We start from the raw sequence: 23,367 nt of genomic DNA on the forward strand, positions 1-23,367 counted from the left end.
TTGGGCTCCTTGCTCCACAGGAAGCCTGCTTCTCCCTCTCCCACTCCCCCTGCTTGTGTTCCCTCTCTTAGTGTGTCTCTCTCTGTCAAATGAATAAATAAAATCTTAAAAAAAAAAGAGCAAGATACCTGTATAAGACCCTTGGCCTTGTTAGCTTTTTATTTACTTATAAATCTTAGGGTTCAGGCATCATTTCACAAATCAATACTCACATTAACCAGAAACTGAAAGATTCAGGTCCAGCTTTCTGCTCTCCAAGCATGCAAAGACAAAAAGAAAAACAGGTGTCCCCAGCAGTGCAGAAATTGTTTCCACTGAAAACAGCACCCGAGTGCTGACAGCCACTTGGCCATCATAATGTTCTGATTACTCTAAATCTGCTTGGTACAATCATACTCATGCAGTCCTTGAAAAGATAAGAACTCAGAGTGGAAACGCCACCTCAGTGAGAAAGCCTGAAACACGGAAAAGATCATGAACATGGAGATACTCTAACCGATTCAGTTACTGGCAATATCATAAAAACTAAGGGCCCTGATGGAAAACAGCATCATCCCTGCTGTTGGTCTTAAAACATATCTGGTTGAAAATGGGATATTAAAAATGTTACTTTAACAAACGAACAAAGAAAAAAAGAGACAAACAAAAACCAGACTCTTAAACAGACTCTTAACTATAGAGAACAGATGGTCACCAGCGGGCAGGTGGGGGCGGGGGGGGTGGGGGTAATGAGTGACACACTTGATGATGAAGAGCACACTTAGCACGATTCAGCAGAGAATTGCTGAATCACTATATTGTACACCTGAAACTAATATAACACTCAACTATAATGGAATTAAAAAAAATTTTTTTAAATGCTATTTTAACGACGGTAAGTGTCAAACTATATGTTTGCCAAGATAATTTCTCTTACATCGGTGCCAAGGAAAAGCCAACTCCTATAATTGGAGCCATCACACTAAAGAGGCACTGAGAAATCAACTCACTCTTTCCTCCTCCGGGCAGAACTATAACTATCCCTGTAGAAATTGCATTTTCTAAATTCTCCAGATAAAATACTATAGCCTCCCTCATTCCAATATTAAATAAGCTTCTCTAACAGAAGATTGTTTTTATCCAACCTAAATTTCATCTATGACTTCTGAGGGAGTTCAAAATATGCCCCCATCCCCAAAATCTGCCGCTCTGACCTATTGAATATTTTGAGTTAAAAACAGCAAAAATAAGCAAAACACACTGACCTTTCTTTTTCTCAAAAGCAGGAGAGGAAATTCCCATGTGGAAGATGTCCTTCCTCTACCAGAAGGAAAGTAACATTCTTATCATCAAGGATGAGAAGTTGAGACCAGGAGAATTCTGCACAAATGGACCTTGTTAAAATAATTCCCATCTACCTTTAAACTCCCCCCCGGAGTTCAGTCATTTGTCCACAAGCCTGTCTCTGTGGCACCCAAGGCAAACACGAGTTGGTTTCCCCCATTTCTTTGGGTCTCTAGTCCTCACAAAGTCTTCTGTACCACGTAACACCAGTGTTCAATGCATTTGTATGTCTTTCTCCTCTTGATCCGTCTTATATCAACTCAATCCTCAGGGCCAGCCTAAAAGACCCCTTCGGAAGGTAAAGGAAAAGTTTGCCCCATACACTTCCCTTTCCTCAAGTCCCACGTCCTGAACCTCACCCAGCCTGTGACAAAAGGTGAACTCGATGGTTAAATTTCTCTGGGACAATCTTCACTCTAAAATAAGAGATGGGGGCACCTGGGCGGCGGGGGGGAGCGGGCTCGGTCGGTTAGGAGTCTGACTCTTGGTTTTGGCTCAGGTCATGGTCTCGGGCTGTGAGATGGAGCCCACATCAGGCTCCGTGCTCAGCGCAGAGTCTGCTTCAGAATCTCTCTCCTTCTCCCTCCCCCTCTGCTTCTCCCCCAGCTTGTGCAGGCATGAGCGCACGCTCGCTCTCGCTCTCTCTCTCTTCAATCAATCAATCAATCAATCTTCTAAAAACATTTTTTTAAGTTAAAAATTATGATTCTAAATCTTCGAGGATTTAAAAAAAAGCATAGTGGCCCCACAAAATCCTGGCCACTCAAACAGTCATAAATATATGTTAACTGATGCCAGTTGTCTTATTTCTCCAGGTTAAATCACGCCAGTTGCTTCTGGCTCTCCTCCCAGAACCTAATCTCCAACCTCTGGCCATTCTTGTGGCTCCTCATGGAACCCTCTCGAAGTGCTCTCCTGTTCTTAGGCTGGTTCCAGCAGGACACAGTAGTCCAGGACTCCTGCTTTTTTTCTCTCTTTCTAATGGGGCTTCAATGATATGTCATTTAGTCGTGATTTACATTCCATTTTTCATGTACAAAGTGGAGACTGAGCTGGTTAACAAGCCCTGCTTGAACTGTGAGGTTGTGCATACAAAGTATATTTCCCACTGTCAACAGAGTCTCAGAGGAGTTCATCTCTAGCCAGTTCAACACCTTCAGAGTCACTAGCTTTGGACACTAAGTCTATGACCCAGGAGACAAGCTGCCAGCCCCAGCAGGCTCCAATCTCCCATTGAAGAGATATAGGTACAGGGAGAGAGGGAGAGAGAGAGAGAGAGAGAGAGATCATATATCTATATATCTAAACATATATTTTAGTCTGACTACATGGGTACAGCCTAGATTTCCAGTTCAAAAATTTGTTAATCAAACTGCTTACAGATCATGTTTGATAAAGCAAACTGTAGCCTTCAGAATTATCTAGAGATGGGAGAAGTCTGGCAAATGTGGCCAGGTTTGGATAACTAAACCTTCAGGATATCCCTCACTGGGGAATTTGCCTCTGCCTGAAGGTCTTCAGGTTTCATAGGGCAATCTTTGCCTCCACAGAAGACATCAAGTCACTGGGTTCTCTACTCAGGGAAAAATGCCCAAGGAGACACCCAAGACAAAAGGCTTAGAGTGGACACATTTTTAAATGATTCCACCTGAGTAAGAGCAACAAGGAGGTTTTCAGGCCCAAAGTCACCCCCTGAACTTCTGGGTTACCTTGGTGGGAACTATGCGGATGGAGACAGGGAACTGGCCGCTGCCTTAAGGATTATAAGCAAATTGGAGGCAGCTCAGGGTCCCCTGTGATGGCAATAGCATCTTAGAGAGGGGGGAACAGGATTCTGGCTAGCTGGTCAGGAAAGGCTTCATATTTGAGCCTTGGAGATGGCCTTTCAAAGACGGCTGATATTTGTAATGGGCAGAGAGAGAAACGGTAAGGGGATTATGGAACAAAACGAAGACATTGAGAAGGGATGGAATCAAACACAGTCTACCAAGAGAGCAGACAAGCGTTCTTGTTTGCCCAGTGGCAAGAGAGGGACATGTCACAAAAGACACAGCAGGAAACAGACGGACACCCAAATATGGAGGTCTTGAATGCCAGATTAAATGGTTTGAGCACAGAAGAGCCATTCTTTAATTGAGAGAGAGAGCGAGATAATGCAAGAGTGCTGTAAGATTGGTTGGCTTTTGTGACACACAAGAGATTGGAAGAGGTAGAGAGTAAAGGCTGTTGCAATTGTCCAGGTCTAAGGCAACGGGAGCCAGCACAGGAAGGCAGAAGGAAAAGAAAGGAAGACACCAGAGGGGACTTATCACCACAGGCCCAGGAGGTGGAAACAGGAGAGCAGTTCTCTCTAGTCATGCTTCAGCCCTTCTGCTGTTCCCTGCTCATGCTTTTCCCGCCACTCTGGCTGTTTTTTCCATTTTCCAAGGGCGCCTCACCCTACCATGTGCACCTGGCCACCTTCAGCTTCTGTCTGATCTTTCATCTGTCATCTCATTCATTGCATTGTTCAGCTCCAGAATTTGTTTGGTTCTTTTTTATGATTTCTCTGTTGAACCTCTTGCTTTGTACATGTACTAGTTCCATGATTTCATTGAGTTTTCTGTGTGCTCTTATACTTCTTTGAGCTTCCTTAAAACAATTACTCAAAATTCCTTGTCCAGTAATTCACATATCTCCATTTCTTTGGGTTCAGTAACTGTCAAATTATTGTGTTGTTTGGTGGAGTCAGGTTTCCTTGATTGTTCATGTCCTTTGAAGCCTTGCATTGGTGTGTGTCTTTCCATTTGAAGAAAGAGTCCCTTTTTCTGGTTTTTACTGAGTGGCTCCGCAAAAGAGATACCTTATCTGTCATTCTGGCTAGGGATTCTGGGATTTTCTCAAACCTTTTCTATGGAGGTACCCCCTCCACACTTCTTGTTCCTCTTGGGGGGTAATTAAGATGATATGCATTCTCTCCACCCCACAGAGCTATGCTAGGTGCTGAGACCCTCCCATTTGTCTTCCCCAGGACAGTGACCTGACACACTCAAGTCTGAAGGTCTTCTCCCAACCCCAGAGCTAGAATGGCTTTCTGCACTTGCTCACTAATTACCTGCAAAGGCTTGTTTTTGCCATGTGTGGAACCATGTGTTGGAGCCAGCCACAGGTGAGGAGGACAGGAGAATGTGGATAAGGTGTCTCCTGGGGTCAGATGGGGGGCTCTGCAAGGCAAGGCTTCCGGGGGATTTGTTGGCAAAGTTCCTGATGGAGTCCATGAGTTGGTTAGTAGGAAGAACCATGAAGCAGTTAGCCGTGTCCTATGGCTTGTTCCAGCTTGAGTTTAGGAGTCAGAGGACCATGGCACATGAGGGGTGCGTGGCAGGAAGGCTTACTGGAACACAGTCAAAGTAGCCATCACCTCCTTCAAGTGCCCCATGCCTGGCAGGGATTGACAAAGACCTCCCCAGCCTACTCTAGAACAAAGAGTAGAAATGCATGTAAGTATTCTTGAGCTGTCTCCATGCCTCTACTCTGTCCCTTCCTTCTGGGCCGAATTTGGAGATTGTCTGTGTCACTGGACGGGGTTCCTTTCCTACTGGACACTCCAGCCCTACATTCTGAGCAGTAGAGGCTGGTGATAGAAGAAATGTGGGCATGCTGCCTGGCTGAAATGTGCAGGATCCAGCCAGACACGAGCACAGATTTGTCTATGAAGCCCTAGAAACATGGTTTCAAGTCTCTAGTATAATGGTCTCCAAATTGTATTCACTCTGTACCCCTTCCGGCACAAAATCCTTTTGCATCCCCCAACATGGGTATACTTATTTACATATGGTAACAGATCTACTACCATCCTAACATATTAGGTACATTGAAATCTTACACATTAAAACTTTTAAGAATCAGATAAAAGAAATAATTAAAATAAATTTTTGCTTTTCACAGAAAAACCTTATTAATAATAGCATTTTCAGTGAGATCAATGAAGCTGACCACATCATTGTTCTGCCCTTGTCACATGGTGGACAAAATGCTCCCACGGGTACATGTGTTGGCTGTCTCACAGTATGATCTTCAGGTCATGATTTCCTTCAGGAATCTTCTTAGGTTCTTGGTCTACTTTGTGAGGGTTAGTTTAGGTAAAACTAGATCATATAATCCAGAAATCCACTTAACTGAACACATGGAAACTGCCTTATGTCTTCTCGGGTGGAGGTGGGTGAGCAAGGGCACCTCTCGGGCCCATTCTTCCCTTGGAATGACTCACGGAGCTGTGTTTGTCTGCCTGACAAGCCAGGGGCCAATTCTTGTCTTTTTTTTTTCTTTCTTACTTTTAAAGATAAAATTGTGAGTAGATGTTCTTTTTTTTCTTTTAAGATTTTATTTATTTGAGAGAGAGGGAACACAAGCAGGGGAAGTGGGAAAGGGAGAAGCAGACTCCCCACTTGAGCAGGGAGCCCGATGCGGGACTTGATCCCAGGACCCCGGGATCATGACCTGAGCTAAAGGCAAACGCTTAACCCACTGAGCCACCCAGGCGCCCCTGAGTAGATGTTCTAACACTTTCTTTCTACACCCCAGTGGATCATCTCGTGGGCCCCCACTGTGGAGACCACTGCTTTCAACATCAGGGCTGGAGGCACAGCCTTGCCCGTCCTCCAAATTAAGTAAGAGACAAAACCTGGAAATCTTCAAAGTCGAAGATGTGCAGAAAAAGGCACACCGGGTGTCGGATTTTGAAAAATGTCCCCATTGAGGAGACAGGAAGAAGAAGAGTCTGCCAAGGAGAGAAGAAAGAGCCCTCAGAAAAGTAGGGAGGTGCTATGGACTGAATGTCTGTGTCCCCCCAAAATTCATATGTGGAAGTCCTATAGCCCAGTGTCAAGGTATTAGGTGTGGGGCCTTTGGAGGGTGCTTAACTCCCAAGGGTAGAGCCCTCATGAATGTGGGATTGGTGCCCTTATAAAGGAGACCCCTTTGAGCCCCCGAGCCACATAAGGACACTGCAAAAACATGCCATCTATGAACCAGGAAGTGGTACCTTGATCTTGGATTTCCCAGCTTCCAGAACGGTGAGAAGGAAGCTTCTGTTGTTTATAAGCTACCCAGTCTCTGCTCTTTGGTTACAGTAGCCTGAATGGACTAAAACAGGAGGCAAATGTACTTAATGTCATAATCAAGCAATCTGAGAGTTTTAAGAACAGGGCGCTGGTCAAGCATAGGTCAACAGGGTGTCACATTTCAGAAAAATCAAAGAGCATCTATCCTTTGGAAAGGCTATGACATCTGGCAACATGAAATTATTGGCGATCTTTGAGGAAACAGCCGCAGTACCATGGTGGGGCGGAAATCAGGTTGTAAGGGGTTAGTGACTGAGCTGATGAGTGAGGAGGTACAGTGGTGATGTAGAAACCCTAAAGAAGTTTAGTAGTGAATGAAGGCCGGAGGAAGGAACGGAGGGAAGAGAAAAGCAGGAAGGAAAATACAAGCGACATTCTGAAATCATCAGTGATGAAAACCACTGACTAAAAGTCAGAACTTCAGAAGATGAGTTCTCCCACTATATGCAGCCAACAATAAGTGGCCTTATTGTTGTCCATTTGGACCATCTTAAAAATCCAGGCTATCGTCACGACTTACCTCATAGGCCTAAATGTTCATCCTAATGAGTATAACGCATCTCGGCAGTGCTAACTGTAATATGCCACCATGATATTCAAGGTCTTCATCTGTGTCTGTGCCCACCAGCCCCACATATGGGGGAAACTGCTCCATGACCCCTGTCTCCTACCCTGAGCAATGTGCCTGCCACAGCCAACCTCTACCCGCTGGTGCCACCAACCATAACAAGCACTGTGTTGTTCTCTTTTTTAAGATTTTATTTATTTATTTGAGAGAGAGCACACGCGTGCATGGGGGGGCGACGGGCAGAGGGAGGACAAGCAGACTCCCGATGAGCATGGAGCCCAACACGGGGCTCGATCCCAAGACCCTGAGATCATGACCTGAGCCAAAGTCAGATGCTTAACCGACTGAGCCACCCAGGTGCCCATGAAGCATTGTGTTCTTATGTAGGGTTGCAGGTTTGTGCCCTCATGGATTTCTGGGTTGGCCTCATTTCTCTCAGGCCAATAGGGTCATGGTAATTAATTCTGTCACTAGGCATCCTACTGGAAGGAGAGAAAAATGTCCAAATGTATAGCCCTGCATCCTGCCATTGGCTTGGGTTCTCTATTTCTGTTCATGCCCCAGCACATTCCCAAACACTCAGACTTAAGAACCTGTTTCCCTCACGTCTTGCCTCCCTATGTTTGCAGAGCTCCCCTGATCCTTCCTCCTCATGTCCCAGGTGAGGTCCATGTGGCCCTATCCTTTGGCCAGGACTTCCCCCAATCATATGCCAGGTGGTCTCTCAGCCTCTACCCCACCCTGCACGGCTCTGATTGGTCTTCATATGGCACACCACCTCAGGAACCGTCTTCATCACCCCAATATTCCCTCCCAGTCTTCCGCCATGCAAAATACTGCAGAGGTCACCCCGCTGCTCATAGAGGAGGTACACCTGTGGCACCTCTGTGCTCTGACCTGACCTCCCCACACCTGCTCACATGCACCTTCTCCATCAATCCAGCGCCTCTTCCAGACTCAGCCCGCACATTGTATCTCTCTGTCTACAGTGTTCCAGCTGTCCCATCCACTGAGACCTCCTTTCCCCCTGCCTCTATCCCAGAAAAGCCTACCCTCCTTCCAGGTTCCTCCAATGTCACCTTCTTCTGACTCACCAGGTGGCTATGATCAGTGTCTCTTCTGAACCTGTCTGCCAAGTGTCTGCCCGTCCTGCAGTGTGCTCAGGCCACCCTATGCATGCTTGTTGGGTGTTCCAGGAAAGCTGCCTGTCTCAACACATCAGCTCCTTGAGATGCGGACTGCATTTTATTTGTATGTGAAAGTGTGTGTCTAGTGATCAATAAAGTTCAAGAAATGAAATCTAGGAATTCGGCTCGCATTAATGCCAATTTCTTTCCAGAAGGTAGTTTTCTGGCTGGAACTTTGGAGTCATTAATACAGTTTTTTCATATTTAAAATACTGGACAAGCTATAAACATGAGAGGCAAATCTCAACCTGACTTGTTTTCAACAGGACGGGTATGTCATTGGTGGGCCATTCACACATTTCCCTCTGACTACATTTTAAAAGAGAGTATCATGCGTCCCTTCTGAAAAGGACTGACAACAAAAGTGGAAATTCTATGCCAATTCTGAGGGGGATTCAATGTATTACACCAAAACGATTTTTTGTTGTTTTTTAGTGTCAACTGCCATCTTCGAAAAGAATACAAATTTGTCACTCTCAAACATTTTGTTAAGATACACGGAGTTATGCTTTCAAAGTGCCCGAAGATTCTATTCACTCAAAGAAATAAAGCATTCTGAAATTTTTTTTAGAGGAAAGGGAATACATCATCATGTTCCTCAATCTTCCCTCATGTGAAATTGCTATCATTCAATGCAACAAAATATACAAAGCACCTAGGATGTCGCAGGAGCTTTGCCAGGTACTAGAAATACTTTTGGATCTCAGATAACACCCCTGTCCTCAAGGAGCTTTCAACACAGTGGGAAAGAAAGACAAGGAAATGGTTAATTCCTCTACATTGTGGTGATTGGTGCAAGGGAGAAAAATTCCAGATGCTACTGGATCTCACAGAAGGGACAGCTAAATCTGCTTTCTGCAGGGAAGTGTCCTAGATCAGAGAGTCTCAAAGACAAATGTGCAAACCAATCACCTGGGCTTCTGGTTCCACCGTACATTCTGATTCAGAGGCACCGGGACAGGGCCTGTGAGTCTGCATTTTGAACAAGTTCCCAGGTGCAGATGGTGGTCAGCAGACCACACACTTGGGGTAGCAAAGCACCAGAGGACCAGACCCCACCTGAGGCCAGACCAGCCCAGCGCTAAGGAGGAAGTGCATTCCAGCAGAAGAGGGGATGTGAAAACAGGCCAGACCACAGAGCAAACCATCCCTTTTCTCTCTATCTTAAAGAGATAAATGAAGGTAGGGAGACAAAGAATTAAAGGCTAGGCAAGTATCTGCAATCTTGGAAGGGTGATGTGGCCTTCTTACGTAGATCTGAGAGCTCTCTAATTCAGAGTAATTAGAAGACACATCTAAATTATTTAAAAGTCTGAGCCATAAAAAATTGCTAAAGGGAGCAGAGTTATTTCAAGTACTTGTAGACTCTTGAACCTATAGCTGCCCAGGGTCACTGCCATATCTCTTTAGGTGAAAAGGTAATTACCAACATTTAGCACACTGGGTTCAAGATCTTACAAATATTCATTTTTTCTAGGTAGGTTTCTTTTTAGCAGAAGAGAAGTTTCAACTGGATCTGTATCCTGGTAAACCAAATTACAAATAACAAGATTTTATATGATAAATGTAGCGTAGAACACCATCCAGAAAGAGATGCAATGAAAAACATTCTAAATGACATATTGATATTATGGGTTAGTTCACTCACAAAATTATGGTTTATGCACATAAGTGAATGCAGATCAGTATTGCAAATGGAGATGAAATTGTATACACTAGGTGAACTCTTGAGTACCGAGAACACACGAGTGTGAAGTATGTGCTCTGCAAAGTCTCACTGCCATCTGGTCACCTGACTCGGCAACAATATTGTGGAAATATCAGGCATATTTCTTGCTTACGTAATTTCTTCAAAACAAAATTTCCATTCGGAAGCTTGTGCTATACTGTTTGACATTATTGTATTTATAAAGGAAAAAACGCTCATTCTAAACAGTTTTTTAAATAGGAATATTATCTTCTTGGAAAACTTATATTGACTGAATATTAATAATAAGACTTCATAATAACTTCATAACGACTGTCCCCGAAGTGCCTAAATGAGCTAACGCATCCAAATCTGCATAATAAAATACTGTGTCACTTCATTAAATGACTATGTTTTGGAAAACTATTTGCCATATTCCTCCAGGAAATTATATCAATGAGCAACTTATTTTTTTTCAGCTTTATTGTGGTATAAATGACAATCAGCAACTTACTCATGGATACTCTTGGTGGGTCAGATCAGCTTATCTATTCCTACTAAACTTCTATGAGGTATTAAAAAATGAAGCACACCAAAAAAAAGAAAGAAAGAGCAAACAAGGAAGGAAGGAACGAACGAACGAATGAACGAACTCTGGGCCCAAGAACAAATCCATCAAAATTTCAACCACCATATCGACATCTTTCAAGAAAACCTGAGTAGAAGCAGGTGTGGGAGTTTCCAGTGGCCCGATCAGTGGCTTTGTCCTGGAGGGACCCTACCAGGATTAAACAAAGAACAAACACCAGTACAACAACAACACACCAGGCATTCCCAGAGAGGGAACTGGGTTTGGAATTGGGGAAATACGGTTCACACCAACCACCTGAACTCAACACAGGGAAGCCTTCATTTTCAGGAAATAGCTGCCTCATCCGTTTGCTCTCCAGCTAGGAGACTTGCTAGAAAGAATACCTCATGCTTGAGTGAAAAAACTTCTTTCTGTAAGTTTACCTTTAGACGTAGAAAACGTTACATACTGATGTATAAAAACTTGCCATTAATGAAAATTCTGTGGTTTCTTGAGCAGGTGGACTTACCCCACAAACGGTACCTTTTAACTCAGACTCTGCCCACTGGCTTCCCTGGACCTGCTTCACCTACCCTGGGCCGCCCTCAGATGACCCAATGTCCCTCACACCTGCTCTGACGTCCAGGACAGCCTGGGAGAAGGCAGCTCTCCCTTTGTTTCTAGAACATCCTGGAAAGGTACAGAGAGGGCAAAGGATCGAACAGAGCAAAGAAGGAATAGGAGGTGGGCTCAGGGGTTTCGCATGCCCTCCTGGCCTGGAGCCGGATGGGGACAGTGGAGGTTTCCCAGATTACAAGTGTACCCCATGGTAACACTGCCCATACCGTCCGAGTTATTCCCCAGTCTGCAGCTGGCTTCCTCCTACTGCACTTCTGAGAAGTACTATCTTCATTCCATTGACAAAAAACTGGCACAAAGGACCAACATCATCTCTAACATGGGCTCTGAGGCTGGCTCCTGCGCCCCTTTCTAGTGAATTCCAGAAAACCAGAGGCAGCATGGGGTCAGAACACAAGCGCAATCATAGCTGCCCACAGCACCCCTGCACCACCACAGAGAGGGAAGTGGAAAGAACAGCACATCTAATCAAAATCACCAGGGGACTTTCTGAAACCAGATTCAATATCCCATACTGGCATCTGGCCAAGCTGGTGGGACAGAGTCCTCAGTCCGTGGCAAACATACCAAGGGGCTTTTAAAGACGAGGAAGAGTTATTTCTTTCATTCTCCTAAGGGATGCTCTCCAAGGGAGCCAGTGTGGTTCTGTGGAAAGGGTTCTGAACTAGGAGACCAGAAACCACCGTTCGCACACCTGCTCAAGCTGGCTCTGTGACCTTGGGCCAGTCACTTACCCTTGCTGGGCCTGCCTCCTCACCTGGAGGTCAAGAGAACTGGACCAAGATCTCTCTAGGCTGCTTTTCCAGTTCTAATGCCCTTGACGAATGTTCGTGGAAGAAGACCAGAAGAGAGAAAAGGAGAGCATCAGTTTTCATGCTTGTTTCCAGCAAGACAAACAGCAAAGCTGATACAGTCTCAGCAACTCTGCAACTACACCGGGTACCCAGCCACCTCACGCTGCTGACGCTGTTTCCTCTGCCAGAAGCGCTTCCTTGGGCTCCAAAGGGCACCTTACAGGGACGCAAAACATGTGTGATATAACTTCTGGAAAGGCATCTTCCCCCACTGTTCTAGTCCCGCTCTTCCCACTGTCTGGCAAGATGTCCCCCGTCCATGTAATAATGTAATAATAGTATAAACAGCAAGCATTTGCAGAGCCCATGCCATGTGCCAGGCACTGCTCGAAGCGCCTTACAAGCCTTGATTCTTTAATCTCTACAACGACTATGGGAGGCAAGGACTAGTATCAACCCCGTCTTCCCGACAATGGAAGCACAGAGCTGATATAATCTGCCCAAGGCCACAGAGCTCCTAAGTGGTGCAGTTGGGTGAAAACTTAGATAGGCTTGCTCTCAGGCCCTCACCAATATTTTATACCACCTCTCTGATGACGGTATAAAATAGACAACTAGAGATTTATTCTTTCACCATTAATGAGCACCCCCTACAAGCAGTGGGCTGTTGCCTACATCGAGAATATGTGGCCTTGTCTTGGGGCTCCTGGGTGGCTCAGTCAGTTGAGCGTCTGACTCTTAATTTCGGCTCAGGTCATGATCTCAGGTCATGAGATTGAGCCCCGTGTTGGGCTCCGCACTTGGCAGGGAGTCTACTTGAGATTCTCTCTCTCCTTCTCCCTCTGCCCCTCCCCCTGCTCATGCACAACCTCTCCTCCCCACTCTCTCTCAAATAAATAAATAAAATCTTTAAAAAAAAAAAAAGGAATACGTGGCCCTGTCTTAAAAAGACAACATGGAGACACCAGATGGACCAAATCATAATGAGAAAGACCGACAGACGTGGGTCTGACTTCCTGCTCTACCTGTTACTATTTATGTGGCCTCTGGAAGTTTCTCATAAACTCCCCATTCCTCATCTGTAAGATGTGTATAATAATGTCTGCTTCATACGATTACATAAAATGGTGCTTGTAGAAGTCCCAGCTAGTTTATAAATTATGACAAACAAACTGAGAATATCTGTATTTAAAAATTTTATTTATTCATTTATTTCAGAGAGAGAGAAAGAAAGAGAGAAAGTGCAAACAGGGGGAGGGGCAGAGGGAGAGGGAGAGAGAAAATCTCAAGCAGACTCCCCACTGAGCACAGAGCCTGATTCAGCACTTGACCTCATTCTCATGACCTGAGCCGAAATCAAGAGTCCGTCATTTAACCGAATGAGCCACCCAGGCGCCCTGAGAATTTCTGTATTTCAATCTCAAAGGATAAAAAAATAAAAAATAAAATCTCAAAGGATAAGTATAAATTGCTCTAGACTTTAGTGGACTAGGTTGAGACAAAAGTTGGATTCTGATTTTAGAGTTCTCAGTCTCTTAACTGAATTAATTCACATCTATTTCAATTAATCTATTGACATCTATCATCTATTGAAATCTATCAATATTTCTTTCTTACAAGCACTAGGATTCCAACCAGTTGTTTCTAGTTGTTTCGTCCAAAGTTCCAATGGTGGTTTCCTAACAGAGGGAGGGCTGGGTACCCTAAAACATGGAAGGAAGCCCCACAAGGGAGAAGCTCTCTGCTGCCTCCCCAGCTCCATCATTTGCTCAAACTGTAGACTCTGCACCTCAGGTTCCCCTTTCGTGAATTGGATACAACAGTTTCTGCCCTCATCTCTTCCACAGAGATATTCTGAGCTCTCACTGTACCAGAGTATAATGAGAGTAGTAATGCCTAACATTGCATCCTCCCTAACACCTGAACATTTCAAAGTTTCAAAAAGCTTTTCATATGTCTTATTATCCTACTTAGGTACCTAGACAGCAGATTTTTAACAGCCTTGAGGGGTATATTTACTAAATTTGGCAAAAAGAATTTTCTGCTCTTCAGAAGAAAGATATAAAAACACTGAAATGTATTTGAAATGTGCATATAGGTGCATATGTACATGTGTGAATATATATATATTTGCACAGAGACATGTACACATGCATGCATTTAGCACATTAATTCTGCAGCCTTCAGCAAGAAGGAAGAGAGCACATCTACCATACCACAGCATTTGTTTAGAAATATCCTTGCATGTGTTTGGATTCCCCAGTGAGACCTACCACATGTCTGAACACTATAGTCAACACTATTTTTAAAATATTTCTAAAAGAAAGTACAAGTGGCTAAAAATTGGATAATTAATCCCATTCATCAAATTCCATGCAACTACTATTTTAGAAATGATTTCTTTAATGACATACTTCCTAAAAACTTTAGACCAGTCACCTAAGACTCTGGCCTCAATTTTAAGATGACTTCGAGAAGTCAGTCAGTCATACAACTTTAAGATGGTGACTGTTTAAACCACTCCAGTGATAACCTTGGACTTCAGGTATGTAGAATAAAATTTATTCACCAAATGATGCATAGTGTAAACTAGATGATCAATCATAAACAAAACCTCACTAAAACCATTTCTCTGCCCATATAAATAATGCCAAAACCATGCAGAAAACAGATTTTATAAAACGTAACATTAAACAGAAGAGTAACAGCAAACCGTTGGTGTATATTTATTTCTTTTTCTGCATTTGCCATCATCCTCTATCTCAGCACTCCTGTACTTACTTGTTCGTGCTGTGTGATCCTCCAATATAAGCTCTTCCGAATTTTTAGGAATATTAGGTCACAAAATACATATACATTTCTGTTGGAATCATTTAAGTGAAATCCGTATAAATCATCAGCTAAATAAGTTCACAGAGGAAGGAGGAAAACATTTGCCAAGCTATATTATTAAAGGAACTGAAACAGCCAACCAGTCCACACAAGGTTGACTCCCCCAGCATCACATTAGGTGGCAGGGAGATCGCACATGGAAACAAGCCTGCAAGTAACTGACACTACCTTGAAAAGCACCATAAAACACATTGTTTCTTCAACTACTTGAAATATCTACGGAGTCATATATACAGTCTGCGGAGTCATATACATAGTATAAAACATGGTAAGAGCAGCCAGACTGGATTTAAGCTGGCTCTGTTGCCATAGGAAAATCACCTTCCCCTCAAACTTGCCTCCTCTTCTAGACTGGAGTTCTGTAAGCAATGTCCAAGAAATTGATAATAAAATAACATATCCCAATAATAATGCAATTACAATAATAATACACTGATTCTGGATCTCAAATCAAATAAAAAAAATGTTCTCAGATTATTTGCTATGGACAAAGTACCAGGTGAAGACCACTAGGAAGCATGAAATGTAGCTTCTCTGACTGTACAGTTGGGCTGGCAATAACCATATTGATTTCTTATCCACACACACAATGTTAAGCTGAAATAAAACAATGAGTACCAAATGGTGGTCTGAACGAAGCTGAGTTTACTGTCTGCCTGGCAAGGCAAGATTGAAGTCAGGTCTCTCCTAGGGCCATAGGGAAGAGAGTCAGCTCTTCTTTGGGATTCGATGCTTTCACAGAGCCTGGTTTGAACAGGTCCCACCTGGGCTGTGTCCAGATTCTGGCAGGCATGGGGTCATTCAGCAGACACACCCACATGTGCCTACTTCAAGCTTGGCAAGATTGTGACTTCAATCACACAACAACAACACCCACCAAATCACTAACCACGCCTCCCTCAACCTCTATTTTAATTGAATGACATGTTTTTTCTACATTAAGGAACTTGCACTAAGGGTTTTCTGGGGGTAGTCAAGGGTTCTAGGATCATAAACTATATACATCTTTCTCTGCTGGTTATCACATGGCCTTTGCCATTACTTTTCATACTTCCTGCCTGTGTCCTTAATTCCAAAACTACTTTTCCAAAGAAAAGGTCTCCCTTTGTTAGAATATCATCTTTGAAACAGATCAGATAGATCCTTAAAAAGCTATCTTGGTGCCTGAGAAACTCTTGAGTATCAGCTTTACCAGCTTAGCCATTTCTAGCCACTGGAAAAGTGGTTTTGTTCACCCCGAATCAATGAATTTCTATTGAAGCGTATGTTTCTCTAATACACACAATAAACTGGCATTTGGCAGTGATTTCAGCACATGAACAGGGCCAGCCTACCATGAGAACAAAGCTGCAGGAACAGAAGCAAGCCAGATTTCAATGAGTTCATCTATGGGGAAACCTTTCTCTGAAGGCTATAACTTAATACAAAACCAGCTGTCCTTGCCTTTGGGTGCTCAAGCTGCCTTCCCCTGAGTTAGTCTGCCCTGAGAGAAATGTGTCTGGTCTAAGAAAACCAGAGAATCAAGCTACTGCAAGGAGTGCTCAGGCCTCTGGAGTTCTGCAGGTGCCTTGCTAAGTGTCCATTCACTCTCCAGAAGGCACAACCTCACCACGCTTCCTGCAACCCATCCTGACCTTGGCCACAGGGAATCCTGGGCTTTGGCATCTGCCACCTTTAGCAGCCTTGATCCCCTTCCGATAGTGCACCTGTCGCTGAGCTGTGCTGACTTGACCATCCCCGACTCCACCTTCTTTGGTCTGGGAATGGCTGTTACTACCCCTCCTTCTTTGGCCCCCCTCAAAGAACCAGCTGCTTCCCTTGAACTCAGCCAGCGGCTGGTGCCTGCTCCCTACTAACGGGATGGCAGGCTCAAGTCAATTTCCCTCGCTTATAATGAGATCCAGCCCTTTGAAAGAGACCATATTTGAATTCCCTCCTCTAAGTGGAACCTCTCACCTGAAGGAAGCACTGTCCGGCGTGTTTGTGCATGGACACATCTCTCCACACTGCTAAACACAGAAGAGCATTTTCACCCCCTGGGCGGTGAGACTAGGAGGCAAGGGCCCCATGTAGCTCTTCTCAACACTGAGTCGGCTGCGTGTCCGAATCGCTAGGTGGGGAGCAGGGGGAAGCACCCATCATAACCTCCAACGCAGTTGGTCTAGGATGGATCCTGAGCATCTGATGTTCTGAAAAGCATCCCCGGTGACTTTAATGTGGGTGGAGAGCCCCTGATTTAGGGAGAAAATGGCAAAGACGTTCAGCCGAGACTCCCCAGTGTATCCAGATGGAGAACATCCAATTTAAAAGCCGGTCCTACCTAGATCCCTGCTCCCTGCCCACCCCTACCCCCCACCGCAAGATAATCTCTGCAGCCTACAAAGTATGCACTGGGCCAGCATGTTGAACTCTGGGGCCGCGCTTCATTTAGACAGTGCCTCTGCAACCTGCCTGAGCCTCAGATCCCCCCCATTAGGAAAAGAGATCCTCTAGATACATTTGTTTTCCATCTCCTCCCCTCTTCATCTCTCATTTAAATGCAGCCCTGGTTATATACTTGCCTTTCTGCTTCTCCAGAAAATGCTTCTTGTGTTGCCTTGAAATGAGATTTGGGCAGTGCCTGCCCTCTAAGTAAATAACAGCACAAAAACTATAAGCTCTATGATGCCATCAGGGGATGTAACACTAATGATATGATATTCCATAAGGCACAAAAGACTCCATTCATGGGACAAAAACCAGCCATTCTGCTGGGGAAACTCACATGGAATCAGAGAGATCCTGCCCCCTGAATGCCAGAGTCAGACCAGCAGCTCTCTGTTACATAGCAACTGTCCACCATGATGCTTGTCACTCGTTATTCCTCGGAGCCTGGTTTCCTATCGACTTATCAAGTAGAAAATTCATTTTAGAACTATTTTCAGAGCAAGTATGAAGACATCCTTAAGGATAAATTAGCTACATTACTTCAATTCAATGAAAGACATAAATCTCTCACCCTGCAATGAGCTCAGCACATCGGAGGACAAGCCATCCTCAGACGGACCGGCTTAGATGAAAAATGGCACAGAAATACACAAATGACTGGGGTATATAGCAGAATATGGAATAAAACAGGTCTCTTTGGGACCTCATCTACAATGATTTAGCTATGGAAAGTACCACGAAGTTTTTTTTGTTCTTTCTTGTTTCAGAAAGTTTTAACATCCAGCAAGCCCAGATCACAACCACGTTCCAGACCCAGCTAGGCAACTGGCCATCCCCACCTGGCCCTCCCAAGACCCTCAAACTCAGTGTGTCTAAATCAGAACTCAGCACCTGCCCTCCAGTGCTTGCATTCCTGATCTCAGTTAAGGAGTTGTTATCTACCCCAGTTATCCAATCAGAAACCTGATGGTTATCTTAGAACATTATCTCTTCTCAACCCTCTCCCTACTTCTTCCAAATCCCTAAGTCCTGGATGTTCCATGTTGTGTACACCGTCACCTTTGTCTCTCCCATCCCAGCTCACAGCTCCTGTTTCTACATGTTGCTTCTGAGACTCCCTCCGACAGCCTCCTAACAGTTCCCCTGCACTGAGTCTCTCCCCCTCCAATCCCTCCTGCATTCCGCCACAATAATCTTAATGAAACAATCCTGATCATGTCACTCGTCCATTAAAACCCTTCAGTGGCTGACTGTCTATGGAATGATGTTCGAAGTCCAAGGTGGGGTATGCGATCCCCCCCAGTGCAACCTCTCCAACCTCAGGTCTCCGTGCCTCAACTTGAACTGTCCTCCCCAGTCAAATGAGCCACTTTCCAGCACACCAGCCTGTCTCCCATACCCGGACCTCTGCTGGGGCAGCTCCCTCCTGGTTGGAATAGCCCCCTGTCTTTCTGCCCCCAGCAAAATATACTCTTTGTCTGGACCCACCTCCTCCACAAAACCTTTGCTCGCACCCCTCCCCAAAGGAAGAATCGGGCAGCTCGCACCTTGAGCCCCTGGCCAGACCTTCTCTCAAGGAATCTACATTATCCCACTTATTTATAATCCAGCTGTAAGCTCCTGGAAGGCCAGAGTTGCATCTTATCTTTCCCACCTTGGTGCCTAGCAGTGCCACCTGACGCATAGTAATTTAATAAATATTGGTTAAATGTTTGAAAGTTGCAATGATGGCATTCTAACAGTTCCAAAACTGATTTCTTTACCACTCATACGCTTTGCTTTTGGCTGCTTAGGATGCAGAACTGCCTCTTGTAAATCATTTGCAGAGAACCAAAAAAAAAAAAAAAAAAAAAATCAGCACGGGAGATTTATCACCTTCTTACCCCTTGAGAAATCATTTCTTTTTTCTTTATTCCTGAAAGAAGGGTCACACTTCAAGGCACTTCAAGAGCTGATAATAAGAAATGACCAAAATGAATTACTCCAAATTCCTGCCCTCCCTGCAGTTCAATGTCCTCTTCCTGGAAGTGATTATTGACGTAGGCACTGGGTTGAGACACTAATTAAAGCAGAATGACCATGGCATAAACCAAGACTGGCTTCTGAAGTCTATATCTGTGCCCCCTACCCACGTAGATGCAGAATAACTATGAGAATAAAAACTGACTTCCCTGGTTTTGTGGCTTCTAAGCCTATGAGGGAGTCACCTAAAAATAAAGGTGCCATTCTCAATTCAGCGGTGGGCAGCCCCTGTGCCCACGGCCAAAGCTCTGGAAGGTTCTGGGCCCACTCAGAATTCCATCTGAAATGTCAAATATCTGCAATGTGGCTGCAAGACCCAGCAAACACCCTCTTCCCCAAGTGCTGATTTCATATTGGAAAATGAGCAATTTAAATAAATGTTTCATTAACGTGGTGTTTTCCTGCTTGATGTTAATGTACTTAGAGTAATTTGTTTTCCCAAGTTCTCTTCCATAGGATCATTTCATGCAATCCTCCCCAGGACAATCTGAAACTCTTTGCGTCCCTAACAGACAATCCAGAGAACCTAGAAACCTACCAAACAACCAAACCACCAAACAAATAAGCAAAAACCCTTCTGCTGAAAAGCTGTCGAGACCCATTTGTTCTGGAACACAGATCACATACAACGCAGAACAGAACAGACCATCCTGACCACGCTGGTGGCCCTGGGTTTGTACCAACAGCAACACAGCATCCTTCAGCAGGCACTACAGGTCCCAGAAAGACCAGTGGGAGAGGCGGGTTATTCAGGAAGAACGTGAGTATGTAACATTTTGTTTTGAGCCCCTAGAAGGCTTGTTCCCACTCTGCTTTGCTTATCTGTACGTGGATTCTTGCTGTGTGCTGACTCCAAACCCCAAAAATTTCAAGGATATTTCTAACATCCTTTATTAATAGAAGCTCTTAAGAATTTCATAACATAACGCTCAGATACAGTCTCCAAACATGCAAAAGCAGGTACCCTATAAGGGTTTGTTCCCCCAACCCTGTGAGACACGGGGGATCATGTCAACACGGGGAGCAGGCTGGACAGCACACCATTAAGACATCTTTTGGGGGGACCCAGCCACATCAGAATGGCTCTGTGTGTGCCATCATGCTGGGGGCGGGATTTTGATTCGGTTCTATCACACATGGCGAACGAAATTAAAACCAACGAAGAGGTGAAGCACTTGAACGGTGCACTCTGCGGAACTTGCTGGATGCCAGGAGCCATGTGTGTGGCAGGAAGCAGAAGACCCATTAAAGAGTATGTAAAGGACCCTGGTGGCGTTGGCACTCGAGACCCTGCCATCTAGGAGCCACAAGGCACTGGACAAGTGACTTTATTCTGAGCTTTATCTCCTGCTTATAAAAATAAAGCCATGACAACGAGAAAACAGAAACAGTATGAGCAGCAGGGGCGACACCGGCTACCCTCCACTGAGCACTCACAACGTAGCAGGTGCCGTGGAAACACCCTATAAACACTTGTTAAGCACCATCTCCCTTACTCCTGAGGTCCCCTGCGAGGGAGATGCTTAACTCCAGTTCATGGAGAAGGCTCAGGGTTCAGTGACCAGCCCAAGGTCACCGAGCTAGAGTGAGTCCAAAACGAAGTCTTTCTGACCAGTGTGTTCGTTGGAGATTGTGACTCCGATGACTGCCACAAAAGGTGTGAGATGATACACACACACACACACACACACATATGCAAAATGCTCTGAATGCACCACAAGAACATCAGTCATTGGTAATGCTCGTCCCTTCCAGCATTCGGATCAGCCTCGCTGACCTCTGGGCACCCAGCTCCTGGTGGCCTCTCCTTCCCCCAGATGGGGACCCACCAATCCGAAGGTGGTGGGGAAAGAGGCCATCGCCTGGGGGCACTTACTTTCTCAGAACAGCTATCTCGTTCTCTATGCTGCTCTCCTTGCCCTTCAGCGCCTTCTTAGGGATGCACTTCACCGCAAAGAGTCTTCCACTGGCCTTCTCTTCGGCCAAGACCACTTCAGAAAATGCCCCTCTGTGAACAAAGAAGGAGAAAAAGAAGCGGCTTAGATTCAGGAGTTCCACAGGGTTCCCCAGTGGCTCCTCCAATCCTGTTACCAAGGTGGAAGGAATAATAACAACAATGGCCAGCATGACTGTTACTTTTTTAGCCAGCATCGCTCCCTACTGAACTTCTTCATGCAAACAAGTACACACATGCAAAGATGCCCTCGTGCAAAGGGCCATGGGGATGTCCACCTGGGTTGGAGCCACTCCCACCACCACCTGCCACCCCGCAGAACAACGCGGTGGCAGTCGCCTCGGAGCAAACAGGGATGCTCCCAGAATGGTTTCTGCAGAGAAAGCTCGCGTCCATCTCGGTAGTCAGCACCCACCCCCAAGTCAACTAGAAAGTAATGCTCGAATTTCTAGATTCCTCACAGTTCCCTCCATTCCAAGGAAATTTTGGAGCCTGTTGCAAATGTTATTTAATTCTCACCGACAGGTAAGTGTGTAACTGAAATGCGAGTTGGTGCGACACGTGGTATCGACATGGGGCTAATTAATTGGTTGGGACACGCAAGCTGTTTTTCAATACAAACAAAGGCATACGTGATGCCCTGAGTGGGGGAGACTATTCTGCCTGAAAATGTGAATTGAACTCTGCAAAGGCAGAACAACACACTGAAAATACAACTAGGACATTTGGGGTCAGAGAGCTCATTTCTCCAGAGAAGACCCCTGTGGTCAGCAAGTCCCAGAGCCAGCGCCTCAGTGGCCGCCATGTTCCCCAACCCTGTCACCTCCTCTCTCTGCCAGCAGGCAGGGCCTGGGTCCCATGATCGGCCTGGCGGGCAGAATGTCCCTAAGGACTGAAACAGAAGTAGGCTCCTCCACTGCCCACTCCAGGCCCCAGGAACTTAGGCTCTGTGCACACAGGCTAAGGAAAATCCACGGTCCACTGAGTCATTCCCTGTCTCTAGACTTCAAGGAGCAACTCTTTTTTCCTCAGAGAGACACTACACATGGCTTCTACACAGTTATAATTAGAGACAAACCCTCCTGCATCAAAAGAAACCACTAGAAGGACCAAGATCATCCCAATACCGGAGGCTCAGGGTCTCTGTTCTTCAGTCAACATCAAAGAGATGCTCAAGCAAGGAAAACATACTTTTCTCCTCCTCTCTTTACCCATGTGACAAGGGTACGTCTCCGTCACAGACCAAAGAAAATACAAATATATATATTTTAAAATCCCTTCCAGTGAGCGGAATTCACTCTGCTTAGTGCAATTAACTGTGAGTCTTCAGACAGCACTCCTTCTGGAACAGAAACTCGAGAGAAGAAATTCAGCTACCTTCATGTCTATATATAATTATATAAACCTGAGGGGCAGAAGATCGGCTTTCCACCAAAGAACCAAATGGAAAATATCAGAACAAAGATCTTCTGCCCAAATCCACAAATCACTAGTCGTGTGCCTCTTGAGGATTCTCCCTCACAGTACCACGTGCCTCACAGACACACAAAACTTCTAGAACCAACCAGAACAACAATTATGAAACATAAATACAAAAAACCCACAAAAGATTTCTCACAGAGGGATAAATGGAATCAAACATTCACGGCCAACAGATTTTGCCCAATGAAACCAATTCTTGGCAACTTGAGGGAATCCCCTCAACCCAGCTGTCTCTCCTCCTCACCCCTGTCTCAGGGATCCACTTTACAGCAAGGGCTCTTAGGTGGACAAAACCATGAACAACTATGCTCTGCTCCCTTTCCCTACCCTCCAGAAGGTAGAACAAGAGCTATGATAGAGATGAGAAAAATCAGAGAGGAAAGACCAGGATTCTAGCACCATGGGTGATCTTACACCAGGGATTCCATGCATTTGTTTTCGGTTTTCCTATGTGCCATTTGAGTCCTTGGTGATGATGACACCACAGCGGTTTCTCTCCTGAGTCTGTTGGGCTGAGTGCATCTATTTTCCAGAGAGGAGAGAAGCCCTTTAGCGGCAGTGACCAAGCTGCCAGAGTCTGGTCTGAGACCTGCTAGACTTTTCGGCTGCCCCCTGCCCAGCTCTGCACCCACCATGCTCCTTCCTCTTCGGAATCTGCATGGAGAGTAACAGACTACGGCCAACACGGAAAAGGTACTCTGCTTAGCAGTAGCTATCAA

The 23,367-nt window shown here is 45.1% G+C and overlaps 1 protein-coding gene across 3 annotated transcripts in view; it reads right to left on the reverse strand.

Moving 5' to 3' along the window:
- The window catches only part of CAMK1D (calcium/calmodulin dependent protein kinase ID), a 428,325-nt gene that overhangs the window by 245,541 nt on the left and 159,417 nt on the right, over positions 1-23,367 (reverse strand). For all 3 annotated transcript variants that reach the window (XM_027592067.2, XM_027592070.2, XM_027592068.2), the window contains exon 2: positions 21,089-21,220. In XM_027592067.2, the coding sequence (XP_027447868.1) occupies positions 21,089-21,220 (132 nt within the window). The remainder of the gene's footprint in view (positions 1-21,088; positions 21,221-23,367) is intronic.

This window comes from Zalophus californianus, chromosome 9 (genome assembly GCF_009762305.2).
Source record: "Zalophus californianus isolate mZalCal1 chromosome 9, mZalCal1.pri.v2, whole genome shotgun sequence".
Classification (NCBI taxonomy): domain Eukaryota; kingdom Metazoa; phylum Chordata; class Mammalia; order Carnivora; family Otariidae; genus Zalophus; species Zalophus californianus.